Source organism: Eleutherodactylus coqui, chromosome 9 (assembly GCF_035609145.1).
Source record: "Eleutherodactylus coqui strain aEleCoq1 chromosome 9, aEleCoq1.hap1, whole genome shotgun sequence".
Lineage (NCBI taxonomy): Eukaryota > Metazoa > Chordata > Amphibia > Anura > Eleutherodactylidae > Eleutherodactylus > Eleutherodactylus coqui.
The window spans coordinates 124,468,346-124,485,860 of record NC_089845.1 but is presented as its reverse complement, the minus strand read 5'-3'; the positions used below and the strand labels follow the sequence as shown (position 1 = coordinate 124,485,860).

Sequence of the window (17,515 nt, the reverse complement as noted above, 5' to 3'; positions counted from 1 at the left end):
TATAGTTGCCTAAGTTTCTATTAAAATGTACAACTTTGAACCAAAGTTGCCACAAACTTTTCTCTGCGCGCACTACGGGGAACTGCTGAGAATGAGCGGCCTCTAGTGGCTGTGCCCTGTAATCACACTGGCAGATACCTGAAGCGGTCGCCGACGGTTCCCGGAGACTGTCCGCCTGCTTCTGCCAGTAAATAAGCAGCACGTAGCGCTCCATACGCCCGCCTCGGACACAGAGGACTACTCCGAAACATGAAAGGCGGAGAGAGCCGCGTCCCAACCTTTTGTAGAGACCGGGAAAATCAAATCAGCCCGCCAGTGACGTATTTCCGCCAGCTGTCACAGCGAATAGACCCTTCCCCCGGAAACTAAGTCAGGCCAATAAAGTTCCTGGAACCAAAAGCTCCCGCAGCACTTATCCCTCAGGGGACCGGCCTGCCTGCTAAATGTCTGTAGGATGCAGAATGTGAAGGACTTCACGAGTAAACTTGTGTTAGAGGGAGACGATTAAATACACGTGACAAATATGTCCCTAGTCATGCGCTCAGTGATCTGCGGCGGCGGCCATTTTGCCGTAGAGCATATTACATGAGTCTCTATTGATAAAGTCTAAGGCAAAATGGCTCCTAGTCACGGCGACTTTTCTACTTCCTCGTGTATAAGGAGGCGGAGGCTGTGAGAGGCTTAGCCTTGTGTGTCATGGTGACCTCCATGTGATGGCGAGTTACAGCAGAGCTGCCCAGGTAGTGACTTATGTGATGTCCTCTGTGAGGGGAGGGGGTCCTGGTCTGTTATGTAGGTATTGCTGCTTCGTCCTAGCACATGACATCTCCCTGCATAGTAGTGCTGATTGGGGGGCGCAGTGGCTTTGGGGGTCCAAAATGTTGCTTCCTTTCACAAATGATGCCGCCACAAGGCAGCAGCAGCTAAACGTACGAACGGCGGTCTGACAGTCACGAATCTGCTGCTGGAAACGGCCTGTAATGCAGCCGCTCTGCAAACCTTGGTGCGCTATTCAAACTTTTCCCTACAGGATTGCTATACCTAGAGATGGGAAGGCCTGGGTGGAAAAAAATAGCGAAAATGGCGTGTGCACGGTCCTACCATCACCACTTGCTACTGCGCACGCTCGCACCACAAGTGCAGCCCAAGCGGAGGGTCCAATGCCGGTGCTAAGGATGCTGGGAAATGTAGTATTGCAGGGGAAAGCCGGGCTAGAAGTAACAACAGCAAGTTGAGGGCAGAATGTGAGAAAATGTACTAAATGGGAAATAGAGGTGTTATTCAACAGCATTGGCGCAAAAATACGCAATATATGGAAAACGGTGATAGTGCTGAAACCCCCTTTAGGTAACGGCCCTCATCTGATGCACATGGTGACTGATCTATTATTTTTTCTTTCTTGATCAGCAATGGGCGACCTTCTCCAGGATGTGGTATATCATCGACGCCACCATGCAGCCGCCAGGGAAGATCGCGGCGATGTGTGCGCTGCGTCTGCAGGGTCTCCACAAGCCCGTGTACCATGCAGTGAGTGAGTATTCAGGAGGACCACAAGTAGAAGGATGCTGCTTGGTGACATAACCTGGTGGAAAACGCACTACGGCTGGGTCACATGAGGCGGAAATGCTGCGGAACTTCCATGCGGACCCCCCCCCCCTTCCCTAACCGCACGGAAATTCCGCAAGCATTTTTAAAACTGAGACTAAGCAGCAACGTGGATGAGATTCGCAAAAATCTCGTTCGCACGCTGCCGGCAGTATGCTTGGAGAAGCCGCGTGGAAACTGACATGCGGGGGGGAATTCAAATCCGTGACATGTCAATTGTATCGCCGTTTCCGCTGCGGGCTCTCTACTCGCTATGGGGAGAGATTACAGGATGAAAAAACGCTTCAAAACCAGTGTGAAATGGCGCGGGTTTTGAAGCAGCCTTTCCTCTGCAGAAATCTTGTGGAATTTACGTGCGGTCCCGCTGCAGACATTCCACGAGATTCCCATCCCGTGTGACCCCAGCCTAAGGGTCGTCCGCGTGTAACGATTTGGTGCAGAATTTGCCGTGGCTTTTTGGCGGTGTTTTAAGTATCCCCTTGCATACTGCGTGCACATTTGTGTATTTGTGTATCCCCCGTTGACTTCTGTGCGGACCTTTTGCTCGCAAATATGCTGAAAAATACAATATTTTCCATTTTCTTTTTTGTTTTTTTTTCTTGCTCGACCGAAATGTGCGCACAAAATACGGAAACGGGAAGGAAACCAATGGGTTGTATTACCTGAATATTGTGTGCGCAAATAGGCCCGTGTGAAGCTGGCCTTAAAGAAAGAAAAGTTTATTTCAGCGGTTGGCCCTTGTAGTCGCACCCGGGCGCTGACGCTTGAGGAGCGCCATAGGCCCTTCTGCCATTTAAAGAGGGCTGTCATGGGGTAAGGTCAGCAGGGCAGGCGGTATAGCTGTGCAGCGTGGCCCTTTGGCTCTGTCCTCCTCGTCTCCTTTCGCCTGTGTGGGTTCTACTTAAAGCAGTTTTCTGGGCACAAAATGGAAATTCTGAAAATGCTGAAATCTAGGAGGTCCAGCTAAGTGTCGCTCACTGTGAATCACTTTTCGTTCATCTGCTACAGGCATAAAACGCGTCGTTGGCGCCTTCACTAATTGTTTGCTTCAAATGGCACTCGTTTAGTCATTCTCGGTCACGTATACAGCGAATACAATGTATCAGCCTGTATAAACCGGCTGCATGAGAGCGAACTCTGACATCATTTGCTCATTCAAACAATAGATCGCTTGATGTAAACTTAGTCCCTGCCGGGAATACCCCTTTAGCCACTTAATGCCACAGGACGTAAGTTTATGTCCTGGCTGCTGGGTACTTAAAGGGTGTAGACTTCCGTCCAGTGGAAGGGGCGTGAGCAGAAGCTGAGCCAGCGCCATTCCATAGCTGGAGCCGGCCTTCTGCTGCAGCAGCGAGGACGGCTATGAATATCGATCCCCGCTGTTAACCCCCTATGTGCCACAATCTACGTAGGGACCTATGTAGGCTCCCTCTGTGATGTCAACAGCACTCTGTGATGTAAAAGATGCAAAAGTGGAAAAACCTAAAAAATTCTAATAATTTTGACATCGTACCGACTCGCAGAAAAAGTGCATCCGGCCATTTATGCTGCATGATTAACGCTGTAAACAAAAAGTGGCAGAATTGATGTTTTCTCTTCCTGCCCTCAAAATAAAAAATAATAAAATGTTTACAATACATTGTATGCACCAAAAAATGATACTAATAAAAACTATAGTTTGTTACACAAAAAAACTGGTATATCCGTGTCGGTGGAAGAAAAAAAAAGTTACAGCTTTTGAAAAAATGGAAATGCAAATCCCTCCAAAATCATTGCGTCCTCAACACCAAAAGATGCCGCATCCTGAAGGGGTTAAGCCTTTTTACACAGCGCACTCCAATTTATCTTGCTGTGTAAAAGGTCCTTTAGATTCGACCTCTGCTGGCCGTTTCCCACTGCTTATCTTTAATGCGTAATGTCAGACTTGATTGACAGTCATATGGGGGTTGTTATGACTAGGTGGGTGGTATATGTGGGCCGTGATGACGTGGGGGCCACGATAACTGGGGGGGGGGGGGGGGCGGTATATGGGGACCATCATGACTACGGGGTGGGGTGGGGCGGTATATGGGGACCATGATGACTGGGAGGAGGGGTGGTATATGGGGACCATGATGACTGGGAGGAGGGGTGGTATATGGGGGTCCCGATGACTGTCGGGGCGGTACATGGGAGCTGCGATGAGTGAGGAGGCGGTATATAGAGGGACTATGATGACTGTCGGGGCGGTATATGGGGGCTGTGATGATTGGCGTGTGATATATGGGCACCATGATGGCTAAGAGAGAGTACATTATTTTGGACCTGCAATGACTGGAGGTGGTTGACAGTATGTGGGGGTTGTGATGAGGTATCTATAAAGACTTCCTTTAACCCGTTCCTGCTGCAGGGCGTAAGTTTACGTCCTGGCAGCCTGGTACTTCCCGCAACAGGGCGTAAACTTACGTCCTGGAGATAGCGTGGGATCATATGTGATCCCGCGCTATCCCGCAGCGGGAGCCGGCTGTCAGTCGCAGCCGGCGTCCGGCTGCAACAGGGGGGGGGGCATCGGAAATGCGCCCCCCCCCCCGCTGTCAACCCCTTCCCTGCCGCGATCTAAGTAGATCGCGGCAGGGAAAGAGTTCACAGAGGGAGCGTACTCCCTCTGTGTCTCCGGCCAGAACTCGCGATGTCATCGCGAGCCCCTGGCCTGTCACCATGGCAACAGGACGCCAGACACTGGCGTCCTGTATTGCCTATGTCTATGATAGCTGTATAAGCGATAAGGCATGGCAGAGCAGTAGCTCTACCATGCCTTATAACAGCGATCATCAGGGCAGTGGTTAAAGTCCCTCAGAGGGACACAAACAGTGTAAAAAAACAAAGATTAAAAAAAGAATTAAAAAAAAAAAGTAAAAAACCCATTTTTTTATGCTTTTTCTCAGATTAGCATAAAAAAAGGTAAAACAAAAAACACATACTTGGTATTGTCGCGTCCGTAACGACGCGTACAATAAGTTGCACATGCTTTTGACTGTGCACGGAAAAAAAGCTGAAAAAAACGCTAAAAAACTGAGGCAAAATGCTAATTTTTAGCATTTTGCCTCACTAAAAATGCAATAAAAGTGATCAAAAAAGCCGTATGTACCCCAAAATGGTACCAGTAAAACTACAGCTCGTCTCGCAAAAAATAAGCCCTCACAGAGCTCCGTACATCAAAAAATAAAACAGTTACAGGACTTTGAATGCAGCGATTTAGAATAGAAAAAAGATTTCCAAAAAAAAGTGTTTTTATTGCAGAAAAGTGGGAAAACCTAAAAAAAAGTAAGAATTTTGGTATCGTTGTAACCGTACCGGCCCGCAGAAAAAATGGAATGTCTCATTTATCCTGCATGATTAACGCTGTAAAAAAAAAATTAAAAAAAAATCTATGGCAGAATTGATGCGTTTTCTCTCCCTGCTATCATAAAAAAAAACTACAGTTTGCCACGCAAAAAAACAAGCCCTTATACGGCCGCGTCGACGGAAAAATAAAAAAGTTATGACTTTTGATAAACGGAGAAGAAAATCCGCCAAAAATTGTTGCGTCCTTAAGCCCAAAATAGGCCGTGTCATGAAGGGGTTAAAGAGTTTTTTTTACCTTAAACACATCTATTCCCTACATACAGCATAGGTCATAGGTAACTAATCACTGGGGGATCTGACCACTGGGGGTACCAAGTGATCCCGAGATCTGTACCCCAATACTCTGTATGTACAATGGCCTCCTCCCCCGGGAGCCTTCCTTCTGGCAGACAATATCTCCATATGTACTGAGGAGGCTGAGAGCCGTATAGATATTGTGCCCAATAATGGAGCATGTTGGCTCTACCAGTAAGTGGCATCAAATGTGATATGGCTGCAGCATGTGACTACAACAGCCCAAGGGCCCGTTCACACAGGCGTAGTTCCCGTCTGTCTATTTCATGGTCAGCATTCTAACCAATTAGGCTGCTCACATGGGCGTATTTTTTATTTTTCTTCACATAGACTAATGGTCAGGGCGGGCGAGCCTATCCCATAAACCAGTCCGGGATCAGGGCAGTCGGCAGACAAGCCTATTCCATGATGACACAATCCAAGGTCCAAACCAGACAATCACTGCAAACTTCAGCAGTCCAATAAGATGGTATTTTCTCCCGCTGCCCCAACCCCTAAACGCCATCTTTTCTTATGCGGAGAAAAGACATTGCGCCACATAGTTACTTTCTCAGAGCAGATGACGTCCTTTGTAGACGAGGGTCTTGTGTAGGACCAGCACTCGTCCAGTAGGGGTCTCTTCGTCAATGTTGGTAAGATGTTCCTCGTTGCGCAGCTCTCAGGGACCCCCGGAAACAGGTACATGTGCGATGTACACGCAGGTACAATGGGAGATTTCTCATTGAAAACAATGGGAAACATTTGCCCATCCTCCACTGCAGCTGATTTGAGAAATAATTACATAAATTACACCAGGCCAGCAGTCTTATCTGTGTTATAGATGTCTTATACCTCCCATTCACGCATAAATCCTCCAGAATAATTTAACCCTCTATTGAACGTGTCAAAGGTTGTTATCAATTTATATTCCCAAATTCTTCTATGGTTTTGGGACTTGAAACCGCCCTTCAGTATCAAAACTCTCATATCTCCTATGTCATGTCCATGGTTAGAGAAGTGCTCGGCCACAGGTAATTCTGTCTTCCTCTGGTTAATCGTGTGGCGATGAGATCTCATCCTGGCTTTCAGTTTCTGTCCTGTTTCTCCAACATAAAGACCCCCAACAGGACATTTACTGCACAGGATCAGGTACACAACATCAGACGTGGAACATGTGAATGTCCCTGGGATCTTATAGTCCTGCTGTGTGTTGGGGATCCGTATCCTGTCTGCAGTCAGTACATGTAAGCAGGTCGTGCAGCTCCTTACATTACAGGGATAAGTTCCTTTTTGTGTGTCGGAGGGCAATGCACTCCTGATTATAAAGTGCCTCAGATTTGGAGGTTGCTCATGTTCAGTCTGTGATCTATTAGTATACCCAACTCTCTTTCACATGTGCTGCTCGGCCCAATTCCTCCCATTCTGTATGTGATTTTTTTTATTTTTTTTTTTCACTTTTCTTGCCCAGATGCAGAACTTTGGCATTTAACAAGAAGGAATGCATTCTGTTAGTCACTGCTTTTTAAATCCTCGCTCTTCCCTAGTGTTAGCTATCCCTCCTAGCTTTGTGCTGCCGGCAAATTTTGATCAATTTCCCCTCAATTCCCTCCTCCAGATCAATTATAAGGCCTTAAGAACTGTCTCTAGGCAAAAATATCTGGTTTATTCCAAGCAGTGATAACAATTTGCTGTATGTGTAATGCCAATTTTTAACAGAAGATGGCGATACTTGATAAAGAAAATGTATGTACAGCACTGGGATATCTAGAGGTCTGTCGGTTTATACAGTCATTGTAAGAAAAAGAATCTCCCCCCTACAAGTTGTCGGATGGGATGAATCTCTGATTCAACACTGGTATTAGTTATTACAATATCAGAGCAAAAGGAACATTTATTGTAGAATATTGACCCCTTGTAGGGAGGCTCTAGTAACCTGTTGTACTGCCTCTAGCTTGGATACAAGATGTGATACAGGCAGGCATGGAGGCTCTAGTCCCCTGTTGTACCGCCTCTAGCTTGGATACAAGATGTGATACAGGCAGGCATAGAGGCTCTAGTACCCTGTTGTACCGCCTCTAGCTTGGATACAAAATGTGATACGGGCAGGCATGGAGGCTCTAGTACCCTGTTATACCGCCTCTAGCTTGGATGCAAAATGTGATACAGGCAGGCATGGAGGCTCTAGTACCCTGTTGTACCGCCTCTAGCTTGGATACAAGATGTGATACAGGCAGGCATGGAGGCTCTAGTACCCTGTTGTACCGCCTCTAGCTTGGATACGAGATGTGATACAGGCAGGCATGGAGGCTCTAGTATCCTGTTGTACCACCTCTAGCTTGGATACAAGATGTGATACAGGCGGGCATGGAGGCTCTAGTATCCTGTTGTACCGCCTCTAGCTTGAATACAAGATGTGATACAGGGGGCATGGAGGCTCTAGTATCCTGTTGTACCGCCTCTAGCTTGGATACGAGATGTGATACAGGCAGGCATGGAGGCTCTAGTACCCTGTTGTACTGCCTCTAGCTTGGATACAAGATGTGATACAGGCAGGCATGGAGGCTCTAGTACCCTGTTGTACCGCCTCTAGCTTGGATACCAGATGTGATACAGGCAGGCATGGAGGCTCTACTACCCTGTTGTACTGCCTCTAGCTTGGATACGAGATGTGATACAGGCAGGCATGGAGGCTCTAGTACCCTGTTGTACTGCCTCTAGCTTGGATACAAGATGTGATACAGGCAGGCATGGAGGCTCTAGTACCCTGTTGTACCGCCTCTAGCTTGGATACCAGATGTGATACAGGCAGGCATGGAGGCTCTACTACCCTGTTGTACTGCCTCTAGCTTGGATACAAGATGTGATACAGGCAGGCATGGAGGCTCTAGTACCCTGTTGTACTGCCTCTAGCTTGGATACCAGATGTGATATGGGTGGGCATGGAGGCTCTAGTACCCTGTTGTACTGCCTCTAGCTTGGATACAAGATGTGATAGGGGCAGGCATGGAGGCTCTAGTACCCTGTTGTACTGCCTCTAGCTTGGATACAAGATGTGATATGGGCAGGCATGGAGGCTCTAGTACCCTGTTGTACTGCCACTAGCTTGGATACAAGATCTGATACGGGTGGGCATGGAGGCTCCTTAGTGTCCTGCAGCATATCGGTCCATATTTGCTATAACTGAGCCTCTAGATCGTGTAAACTCGTAGACTGTCGAAGTTAATTTGAAGAGGGGGGGTGGTTGTGCAGAACATGTAGGAACACAGCGGAAATGTTAATAATTCATCCATGAGCCGGCAGCTACGCGGTGTTGGTGGGACCGCTGCCCTTTTCTGACACGTTCTCATCATTTCTGGACAGGCGCCACTTGCCCCCTAGTCACATAGATGTATGAAGTTTTATTTTATTTATTTATTTCTTTTTCTTTTTAAAGAGCCAGCTCACCCATTTTCCATCATCTAAGATAGTTCTATGGTCTATATACTATGGTACAGGAGGGGCAGATTCTTCTAGTTCATCATTTTTAGGAACGCACCTGTTAGATCTTGCACTTGTCCGTGTGTAGTCATGGTGGATGACCGGCCTTGGCTGACGAAGAATGATCTTACATGACCTCTCAGGACATGGGGGATAGAGGAAGACTAGCCCTATGTAATGCCCCATCTACAGGCTTCGTGTAGTTGCACGCAGTTTCCATAATCTTGTATAGAAGGCTTTGTATTAAAGGACACATAGACAAAAGTGACAATGCAAGTGTGGGCCGTGCTTCCATGGTGGCGAGAATTACAAATTGGCACCAGCTGCCACATCGGTGGCGCACTAAGTGGCATCCGTTGTGCAGATCGGGGAATTCCTAGGGAGCACCGTGTAGCCATCTAGCGGCGCCTGTTACTGTTAAAGTGACTCTGTCAGCCCAGACTACTGTCCAACCTGCAGGCATCGTGTTATGGAGCGGGAGGAGCTGGGCGGACGGATATATAGATCCACTAGAACTTGTATGCTTATAGTCTGAGCTGAACAGTCCAGTGGGCGGAGCGATCAGTGACTGACAGCCTTCCCTGTATGACTGTCAATACAGAAATATCTGTCGGTTACTGATAGGACCGCCCATTGGACCGCTCAGCTCAGAATGTTGCAGAAAGAGAAGTAATGCATCGCTTCTCGTTGCAGTTGGGGTTTATCTGCGTGCAGAACCGCTGCAGCTGTCAATGTAAATCCGTGACAGTGTATCAGATTTTTTTTTCGTGGATTACATGGCAGATCCCTCCAAGCTGTATGAACACGGCCTTAGGGTGGTATTATACAGGACGACTATCGGGCACTTAGACACCCGACAGCCATCCTGATAATTATCACTCCTGTGCTTCCACCCATTCACTGAATAAAGGCGGAGCGCAGCGGGGATCTCTTCCGGCCGCCTGCCTCCACTCAGAGTAAACAGGCAGCCTTAATAGACAGAGGACTGCCTGTTTGTACGGCATGATAGTCGCTTGTTTTTTTAGGTGAGAATTATTTGCTCGCGTGACTTGTTGGGTTCTGTGCATACACGGGACGACAGTCGCTGATAGTCGCTCTTTTGAATGATGACTCGGGTGACGTCAAACACCCCTCAAGGTTCGTCTCATATAGCAGAAAATGGTGATTCTCCGCTGCTTGAAATCTGCACCGATGCATCACTGGTGCGAGATATATAATATATATTATTATTTTTTATATATATAAACATTTTTATTTTTTTTAAGCCTTCCCCAGGCAGATTTTACCCCATTCAATTAAAAGGGTGAAATCTGCTGCAGATCTACATCAAAATCCAATGGTGCAAATTTTGTCAATTTTTAAAAAAAATTTTCTCACGATTTTCTGCTGTGAGACATCCTCACCGTTCTTGCTTTGTGTGAACGTGCCCTTAGAGTGCTTTATTGTTTAGTTCACACAACTACTACTTTCTCTTCTTCCAACAACTTCATTAGTGATTTGGCTTCCACTTGTAAAGAGTTGTGACAGTAACGGCCTCCTCTGTTCACGGTGTGTTGTGCAGGTGACTGCGGGGACCACGTGGTGGTGAAGAACACCAGACACATCGCCTTCTCTGGAAATAAGTGGGAACAGAAGGTTTATTCTTCACATACGGGGTAAGTCCGTAGACATACAAGTGGCTTCCACTAAGGTCATAACTTGGGATTGTTTGGGGATTTTACAGATGAGACCCTACAACGCTCGAGATCCAGGAGTTCCTGTTCCTCATCCTCAGTTCCTCATCCTTCTAGGTGTACAGATGGCCCCGACAGCCGCGCACCTCCTCGTACATTGGAGCAGATTTACTATTGAAAATTCCACAGTTTTCTGCCACAAACGCCCCAGGAGAGTCTGAGCTTCTTCACGCCACATTAATTCTGTGGTTTAGACCATTTTGGACACTATTTGCCTCTGCGTGCAACAAAGGAGTATTTTTTCATTTATGGAAAAAGGGTGGTGACCTAAGCATGACATCGTGTGCCAAAAAAGGTGCAATATTTGCTGTAAACTATGCCAACTATCTAGTACAAAGTACTAAATAGTTGGCATTTTTGTTTTTGGGCTGTTTGTCTGGATGTGTTTTTTTTTTTTTTTTTAATTTCCTGAAAAACATTGAATAAGAAAATTCACCAGATTTATCATGTAGAATGAGCTACAGTGCTAAATGGTGCGTTGTAGGAGGGTCTAGTCTTAAGGTGCGCTTAAACGTAACGATTGTTCACAAAAATAGTTCAAACGAGAAAAATCACATGATAATCGTTCGGTTTATACGCGAACCAACGCCCGATCGAGAGTCGTTAACTTTTCGTTCGGTTTCAGCCGGCATAAAAGTCATTGTTGGCTCACTCGCTTCTCATTGGGTGTAAACACTCCCCCTCCGTGTTTATATGGGAATGTGAGCATTGAACGAGCAGTCAGCTGATCTGTCTGTCTAAACGGGCTGCACGAGCGCCAACAACTAGCGGTGACGTCACTCGCTTGTTCCTGCAAAAATAGCGATAAATACAAGGTAATTAATATTTGGGCTGCCTGCATGCTGAGGGTTGTACTTCTGCACTCGCCCTTGTACTTTGGATCAGTATATCTGGAAGTATGGCCGCTGGCAGGGAGTATTAGTAAATCTGCCTCGTTAGATTCATCGTGCACCAGCAGGAATTCTATTAAGGCTGACATATGAAATGCTGGTCTCTATTACCCCCCACCCCCTCCTCGGTGTACAGAACACTTTTTGGAAACTTGCGTTTGAGAGATCAGCATGAAAGTCCTAATGACTCCAGTATGTTATATGACCCAAAAGGCTGCGTCTTACGGATTCTGATTATTTACCCGGGGGGTCACTTCCAGCTCTCGCACTTGGCCGTATGCAGGCGGTATCTGTGCGCAAAGGGGATACTGTCCAAGAGCCAAATATACAACAATATCTGAACAGTGACCCTTATGTGCTTCTATGTGTGGATGGTAAATGGGACCCCCACAACACTGCCGGGAAGCATCAGGCGGTTAGCAGACTATCCGTTTGCAACATCAACGTCCCTATCATTATCATCTTTAATGTTACTTTTCTGCGTCTCGGTCCAGAACTGTTACAGGACCCGATGTCCTTCGGCAGAGTGATGGGCGCTAAAGTAATTTGTCCCTTTATTTCAGGTATCCAGGAGGCTTTAAACAGATCACAGCTGCTACCCTCCACCGGAAGGACCCCACCGCCGTGAGTATTCCGTATTCTTCGGTTCCTCAATAGAATACAGTATTCCGGCCCTTCGCACGAGATAAGGTGGACACACAGATTACTGGAGAGTCCTAGGATTCATCATATTAGTGACTTCTGAGTTAATATTGCGGGGGGGGGGGGGGGGGGGGATATGTTAAGAATCCTCATTTCTTGGCCACAGTGGAGCGCCATTATGAACCGCATCGTTGGGGGTTCCTAAAATCCTGTCCTAATGATCCAGTGATGTGTCATAACTTCATAGGACAGTAATGCCCCTTTTGATCTTTTTAGGACCATGGATATGGACACTGCTGGTTTAACCCCTTAAAGCCACAGGATGTAAGTTTACGTCCTGGCTGCAGGGTACTTAACGCAACAGGACATAAACTGACTGCTTCTGATCCTGCTGTTAACCCCCTACACACCATGATCTATGTGGACCGTGGCATGTACAGGGTTTACAAATGTCATCGGCGGGGCTACTGGCCTCCTGGTTTGCCATTGCCTATGATCACTATTTTGAAGTGATAAGGCGTTGTGAAATGCAAACCAGAAACCAGCTCCTCTGCAGTCGCTCCCACTCAAGGACTGGCTGAAAACCACAACAAGTGCACAGGAAAACGCAGTAGGTCGCGCGTCGGGTAAAAAACGTTTTCTGTTTATTGAAAAATCCAGACAGACATGGAGGAACAGGAAGCATGCGCCGTCTTGTATGTTTCAGGCAAGCATGTTGTCCTCAATTATAGTCCATGAAACATGTAAGACGGCGCATGCTTCCTGTTCCTTCATGTCCGTCTGGATTTTTCAATAAACAGAAAATGTTTTTTACCCGACGCTGGACCTACTGCGTTTTCCTGTGCGATAAGTCGTTGCAGTACAGACGTCCTGCAATGCATCATCATAGCAATCCGCCTCTACAGCGATGGAAAAAAAAAACATAACCCCATTTTTTGCGCACTTTCCCCTTTTTGTATAAAAAAATCCCACGTATTTGGTATCGTATCCGTAATGACCCGTACAATATATTGAACACAAAAAACGAACAGACTAAAAAACACAGGCAAATGCTTATTTTGTTCCAAGAAACGCAATAAAAGTGACCAAAAAAGCCGTATGTCCCTCAAAATGGTTCCAATAAAAACTACAGCTCGCCACAGAAAAAACAAGCCCTCGCAGAGCTCCGGCCGTGGAAAAATAAAAAAGTTATGGCTTCTGAAAAGTGGAGATGAAAATCCCCCAAAATCGTTGCATCCTTTGGGCCAAAATAGGCCGCGTCCTTGGGTTAACGCTCCTGTAATCTAATGCAGATCTGGTGGCCATCAGCGATCCGTAAGGAGAAGACAGTTTGTTTATAACTTTGTCACGGTACCTGGTGGAGGTAGGAAGACCCTTGTTTTTGCATGCGGAGCCCAGTTTGGAACCCTAATAGTACAACCTTCTGACTTGTCTCAGGTGCACTTACCTTTTTAACCCCCAGTAATTTAGGTTGAGCTCTGTTCATTCTGCAGGAAAAGGACATTAAAATAGAATGATCTCTGTACCTACCAAACTGTAAGCGGCTGTAGCTCCGTTCTGTGAGGGCTATCAACAAACTTTTGGTGTTAGTTTAAAATCAAGATTCTTGGCACCAAAGCATGTCTGTAGCCCTTACACAACCAGAGCTACAGCCGTTTGAAGTTGGGTTGGGTATACTGAATTTACAGCTATGATTTCACTTTGTATATGCAAAACAGAGAGGGAGTGGGAGCAGAGATAATCTGTGATTCTCTTGTATATCTCCCTATCCCAGCGAAGGGGGACATGGACTTTTCTTTATATTGTCAGCCACACCCCCATCAATCAAAAAGTGTATTTGCTCTCTAACTGTCACATTTGGGGGTCTTCCCCCCCCCCCCCCCCCCCCGAAAAGAAGTGAAATTATGAGGCTTGCTCATCTAATCTCTCCTCTACCCTTTAAACTCCACAGATGCTGCAGTCATTGCTGACTGCAACATCTAGATGTTTTTACAGAATTTTTTTTTCCTTTTTAATACAAGGTTTTAAACATTTGAAAAAAAATAAAAACAGAAGCTACACCTAATTAGTATCGCCCGATCCATAACAACCCGTACTATAAAATATTACATTACTTATCCAGCACAAGTAGATTCTGTTAAAAAATGCCAAAATACCCACTTTCTGTTAATCTTGCATTTTCAGAACAGGGAAAAAAATAATCAAAAAGTCATATATACCTCAAAACAGCACCAAAAAAAACCTTCAAAGCTTCCTGTAAAAAATAAAAAAAAGCCTAGTACAGCTGTTGATGGAAAAATTAAAAAGTTCTGGCATTGGAATTTTTGGCATCACAAAAAAAGGTATTTTTGTAAGAAAAAAAATGTATATTCTGCAAAATTAATAAAAACCTAGTAAAACCTATAAATGTGGTGCGGTCCTAATGAGAATGACCGGTAGAATAAGGTTCATATAATACTTCTACCATATGGGGAATCCCATAGAACAGTTGTGAAATTACTTTTCCCCACTGCTCCCCCAGCAAAAAGATGACTAATCCAGCGCGTTATTATATGTTCCACAGATGAGTTCTTATAAAAACTAGAATCTGTCCCCTATAAATACAATGTGCTGCACAGCTACTCCGGCGGAAAATAACCGTTATGGCCGTTGGGACACAAAAGGGATGGGATTTACTGGTTCTTAAAGGGGTTGTCTCGCGGCAGCAAGTGGGGGTATACACTTCTGTATGGCCATATTAATGCACTTTGTAATATACATCGTGCATTAAATATGAGCCATACAGAAGTTATTCACTTACCTGTTCCGTTGCTAGCGTCCTCGTCTCCATGGTTCCGTCTAAATTCGCTGGCGGCTTGCTTTTTTAGACGCGCTTGCGCAGTCCGTTCTTCTGCTGTGAGCACGAGCCGCTTCAGCGTGCTCGCCGCTACAGCTCTTCTGCGCATGCGCAGACGAGCTGTAACTTCTCGGGAGCGCGCTGGAGCGGCCATTCTGCTACCATCCTCTCTTAGAGGAAGGTGCAGAGCCGCCCAGCCGTGCCGAGAAGCCGCCCAGCAGAGCCGCCCAGCCGCCCAGGTAAGTGATGGGTGACGGACTGACGGGGGTGACACGTGACTGACTGCCGCTGTGGCCCCGGGGCGTAGCGCTGGGGAGCCGGGGCGTAGCGCTGGGGAGCCGGGGCGTAGCGCTGGGGAGCCGGGGCGTAGCGCTGGGGAGCAGGGGCCTAGCGCCGGTTACCTGCTGCCTGGCGGTGGGTGACTGGTCGGCCGCGTTTAATCCCGGGGTCCGGTCGGCGGCTGCGGGGCGTCTGGTTGTCAGGGAGACACAGCTGGTAGCGTCTCGGGAGCGCGCACGTCAGGCTACAGCAAGCGACGGGAAAAGAGACGGTGGCCATCTTGGGGAAACTTTTTATAAGTTGCTGAAACGCTGGAACTGTAAGTACAAACCAGCTAGAAAAGTCATTTACAGGGGGGCTTAGTAATATATGCTTAATTAGGGGGACTGGGCAAAAAAAAAATTTCACTGCTTCCTCGAGACAACCCCTTTAAGGCTAAAATTAGTCTCATCATTAAGTGGTAAAAATGCACTTACGGCGACTGAGGGTTTTTTTTTCTTTATTACTTTTTTTTTATAGTCATTAGTAAAGCTTTATTAATCTTATTTTTATGTTTTCCAAAGGGGAACAACAATTTGTGATACTTTTGATCTCTCCTGCAGTATGATGTAATGTAATAGCATTACTTCATACTGTGATCGGGCAGGAAGTCTATGGCTGCCATGACACCCACATGCAGCTCCCTGTAATCTCATCGCAGGGGGGTCATATGGGGTCACCGATAATCAGCTGGGGGATTTAAATGCTTGGTTGGACAGTATTATAGTAGTTATATTCTTGTACATAGGGGGCAGTATTATAGTAGTTATATTCTTGTACATAGGGGGCAGTATTATAGTAGTTATATTCTTGTACATAGAGGGGCAGTATTATAGTAGTTATATTCTTGTACATAGGGGGCAGTATTATAGTGGCTATATTCTTGTACATAAGGGGCAGTATTATAGTAGTTATATTCTTGTACATAGGGGGCAGCATTATAGTGGTTATATTCTTGTACATAGGGGGGCAGTATTATAGTATTTATATTCTTGTACATAGGGGGCAGTATTATAGTAGTTATATTCTTGTATATAGAGGGCAGTATTATAGTGGTTATATTCTTGTACATCGGGGGCAGTATTATAGTGGCTATATTCTTGTACATAAGGGGCAGTATTATAGTGGTTATATTCTTGTACATAGGGGGCAGTATTATAGTAGTTATATTCTTGTATATAGAGGGCAGTATTATAGTGGTTATATTCTTGTATATAGAGGGCAGTATTATAGTGGTTATATTCTTGTACATCGGGGGCAGTATTATAGTAGTTATATTCTTGTACATAGAGGGCAGTATTATAGTGGTTATATTCTTGTACATAGGGGACAGTATTATAGTAGTTATATTCATGTACATAGGAGGGGACAGTATTATAGTAGTTATATTCTTGTACATAGGGGGCAGTATTATAGTAGTTCTATTCTTGTACATAGGGGACAGTATTATAGTAGTTCTATTCTTGTACATAGGGGACAGTATTATAGTGGTTATATTCTTGTACATAGGGGCAGTATTATAGTAGTTATATTCTTGTACATAGGGGGCAGTATTATAGTAGTTCTATTCTTGTACATAGGGGACAGTATTATAGTAGTTATATTCTTGTACATAGGGGCAGTATTATAGTAGTTATATTCTTGTACATAGGGGCAGTATTATAGTAGTTATATTCTTGTACATAGGAGCAGTATTATAGTAGTTATATTCTTGTACATAGGGGGCAGTATTATAGTAGTTCTATTCTTGTACATAGGGGACAGTATTATAGTAGTTATATTCTTGTACATAGGGGCAGTATTATAGTAGTTATATTCTTGTGCATAGGGGCAGTATTATAGTAGTTATATTCTTGTACATAGGGGGCAGTATTATAGTAGTTATATTCTTGTACATAGGGGCAGTATTATAGTAGTTATATTCTTGTACATAGGGGCAGTATTATAGTAGTTATATTCTTGTGCATAGGGGCAGTATTATAGTAGTTATATTCTTGTACATAGGGGGCAGTATTATAGTAGTTCTATTCTTGTACATAGGGGACAGTATTATAGTAGTTATATTCTTGTACATAGGGGCAGTATTATAGTAGTTATATTCTTGTACATAGGGGCAGTATTATAGTAGTTATATTCTTGTACATAGGGGACAGTATTATAGTAGTTCTATTCTTGTACATAGGGGACAGTATTATAGTAGTTCTATTCTTGTACATAGGGGACAGTATTATAGTAGTTATATTCTTGTACATAGGGGCAGTATTATAGTAGTTATATTCTTGTACATAGGGGACAGTATTATAGTAGTTCTATTCTTGTACATAGGGGACAGTATTATAGTAGTTATATTCTTGTAC

At 45.3% G+C, this 17,515-nt stretch overlaps 2 protein-coding genes across 2 annotated transcripts in view; one reads left to right on the top strand and one right to left on the bottom strand.

Moving 5' to 3' along the window:
• The window catches only part of MTBP (MDM2 binding protein), a 62,744-nt gene extending 62,305 nt beyond the window's left edge, over window positions 1-439 (bottom strand). The window contains exon 1 of the mRNA XM_066578462.1: window positions 139-439. Within this exon, the coding sequence (XP_066434559.1) occupies window positions 139-214 (76 nt within the window). The 5' untranslated portion in view covers window positions 215-439. The remainder of the gene's footprint in view (window positions 1-138) is intronic.
• Window positions 440-659: 220 nt separating this feature from the next.
• Window positions 660-17,515, top strand: part of MRPL13 (mitochondrial ribosomal protein L13) — a 37,578-nt gene continuing 20,722 nt past the window's right edge. The window contains exons 1-4 of the mRNA XM_066578461.1: window positions 660-740; window positions 1,408-1,531; window positions 10,301-10,394; window positions 11,926-11,986. Of these exons, the coding sequence (XP_066434558.1) occupies window positions 714-740; window positions 1,408-1,531; window positions 10,301-10,394; window positions 11,926-11,986 (306 nt within the window). The 5' untranslated portion in view covers window positions 660-713. The remainder of the gene's footprint in view (window positions 741-1,407; window positions 1,532-10,300; window positions 10,395-11,925; window positions 11,987-17,515) is intronic.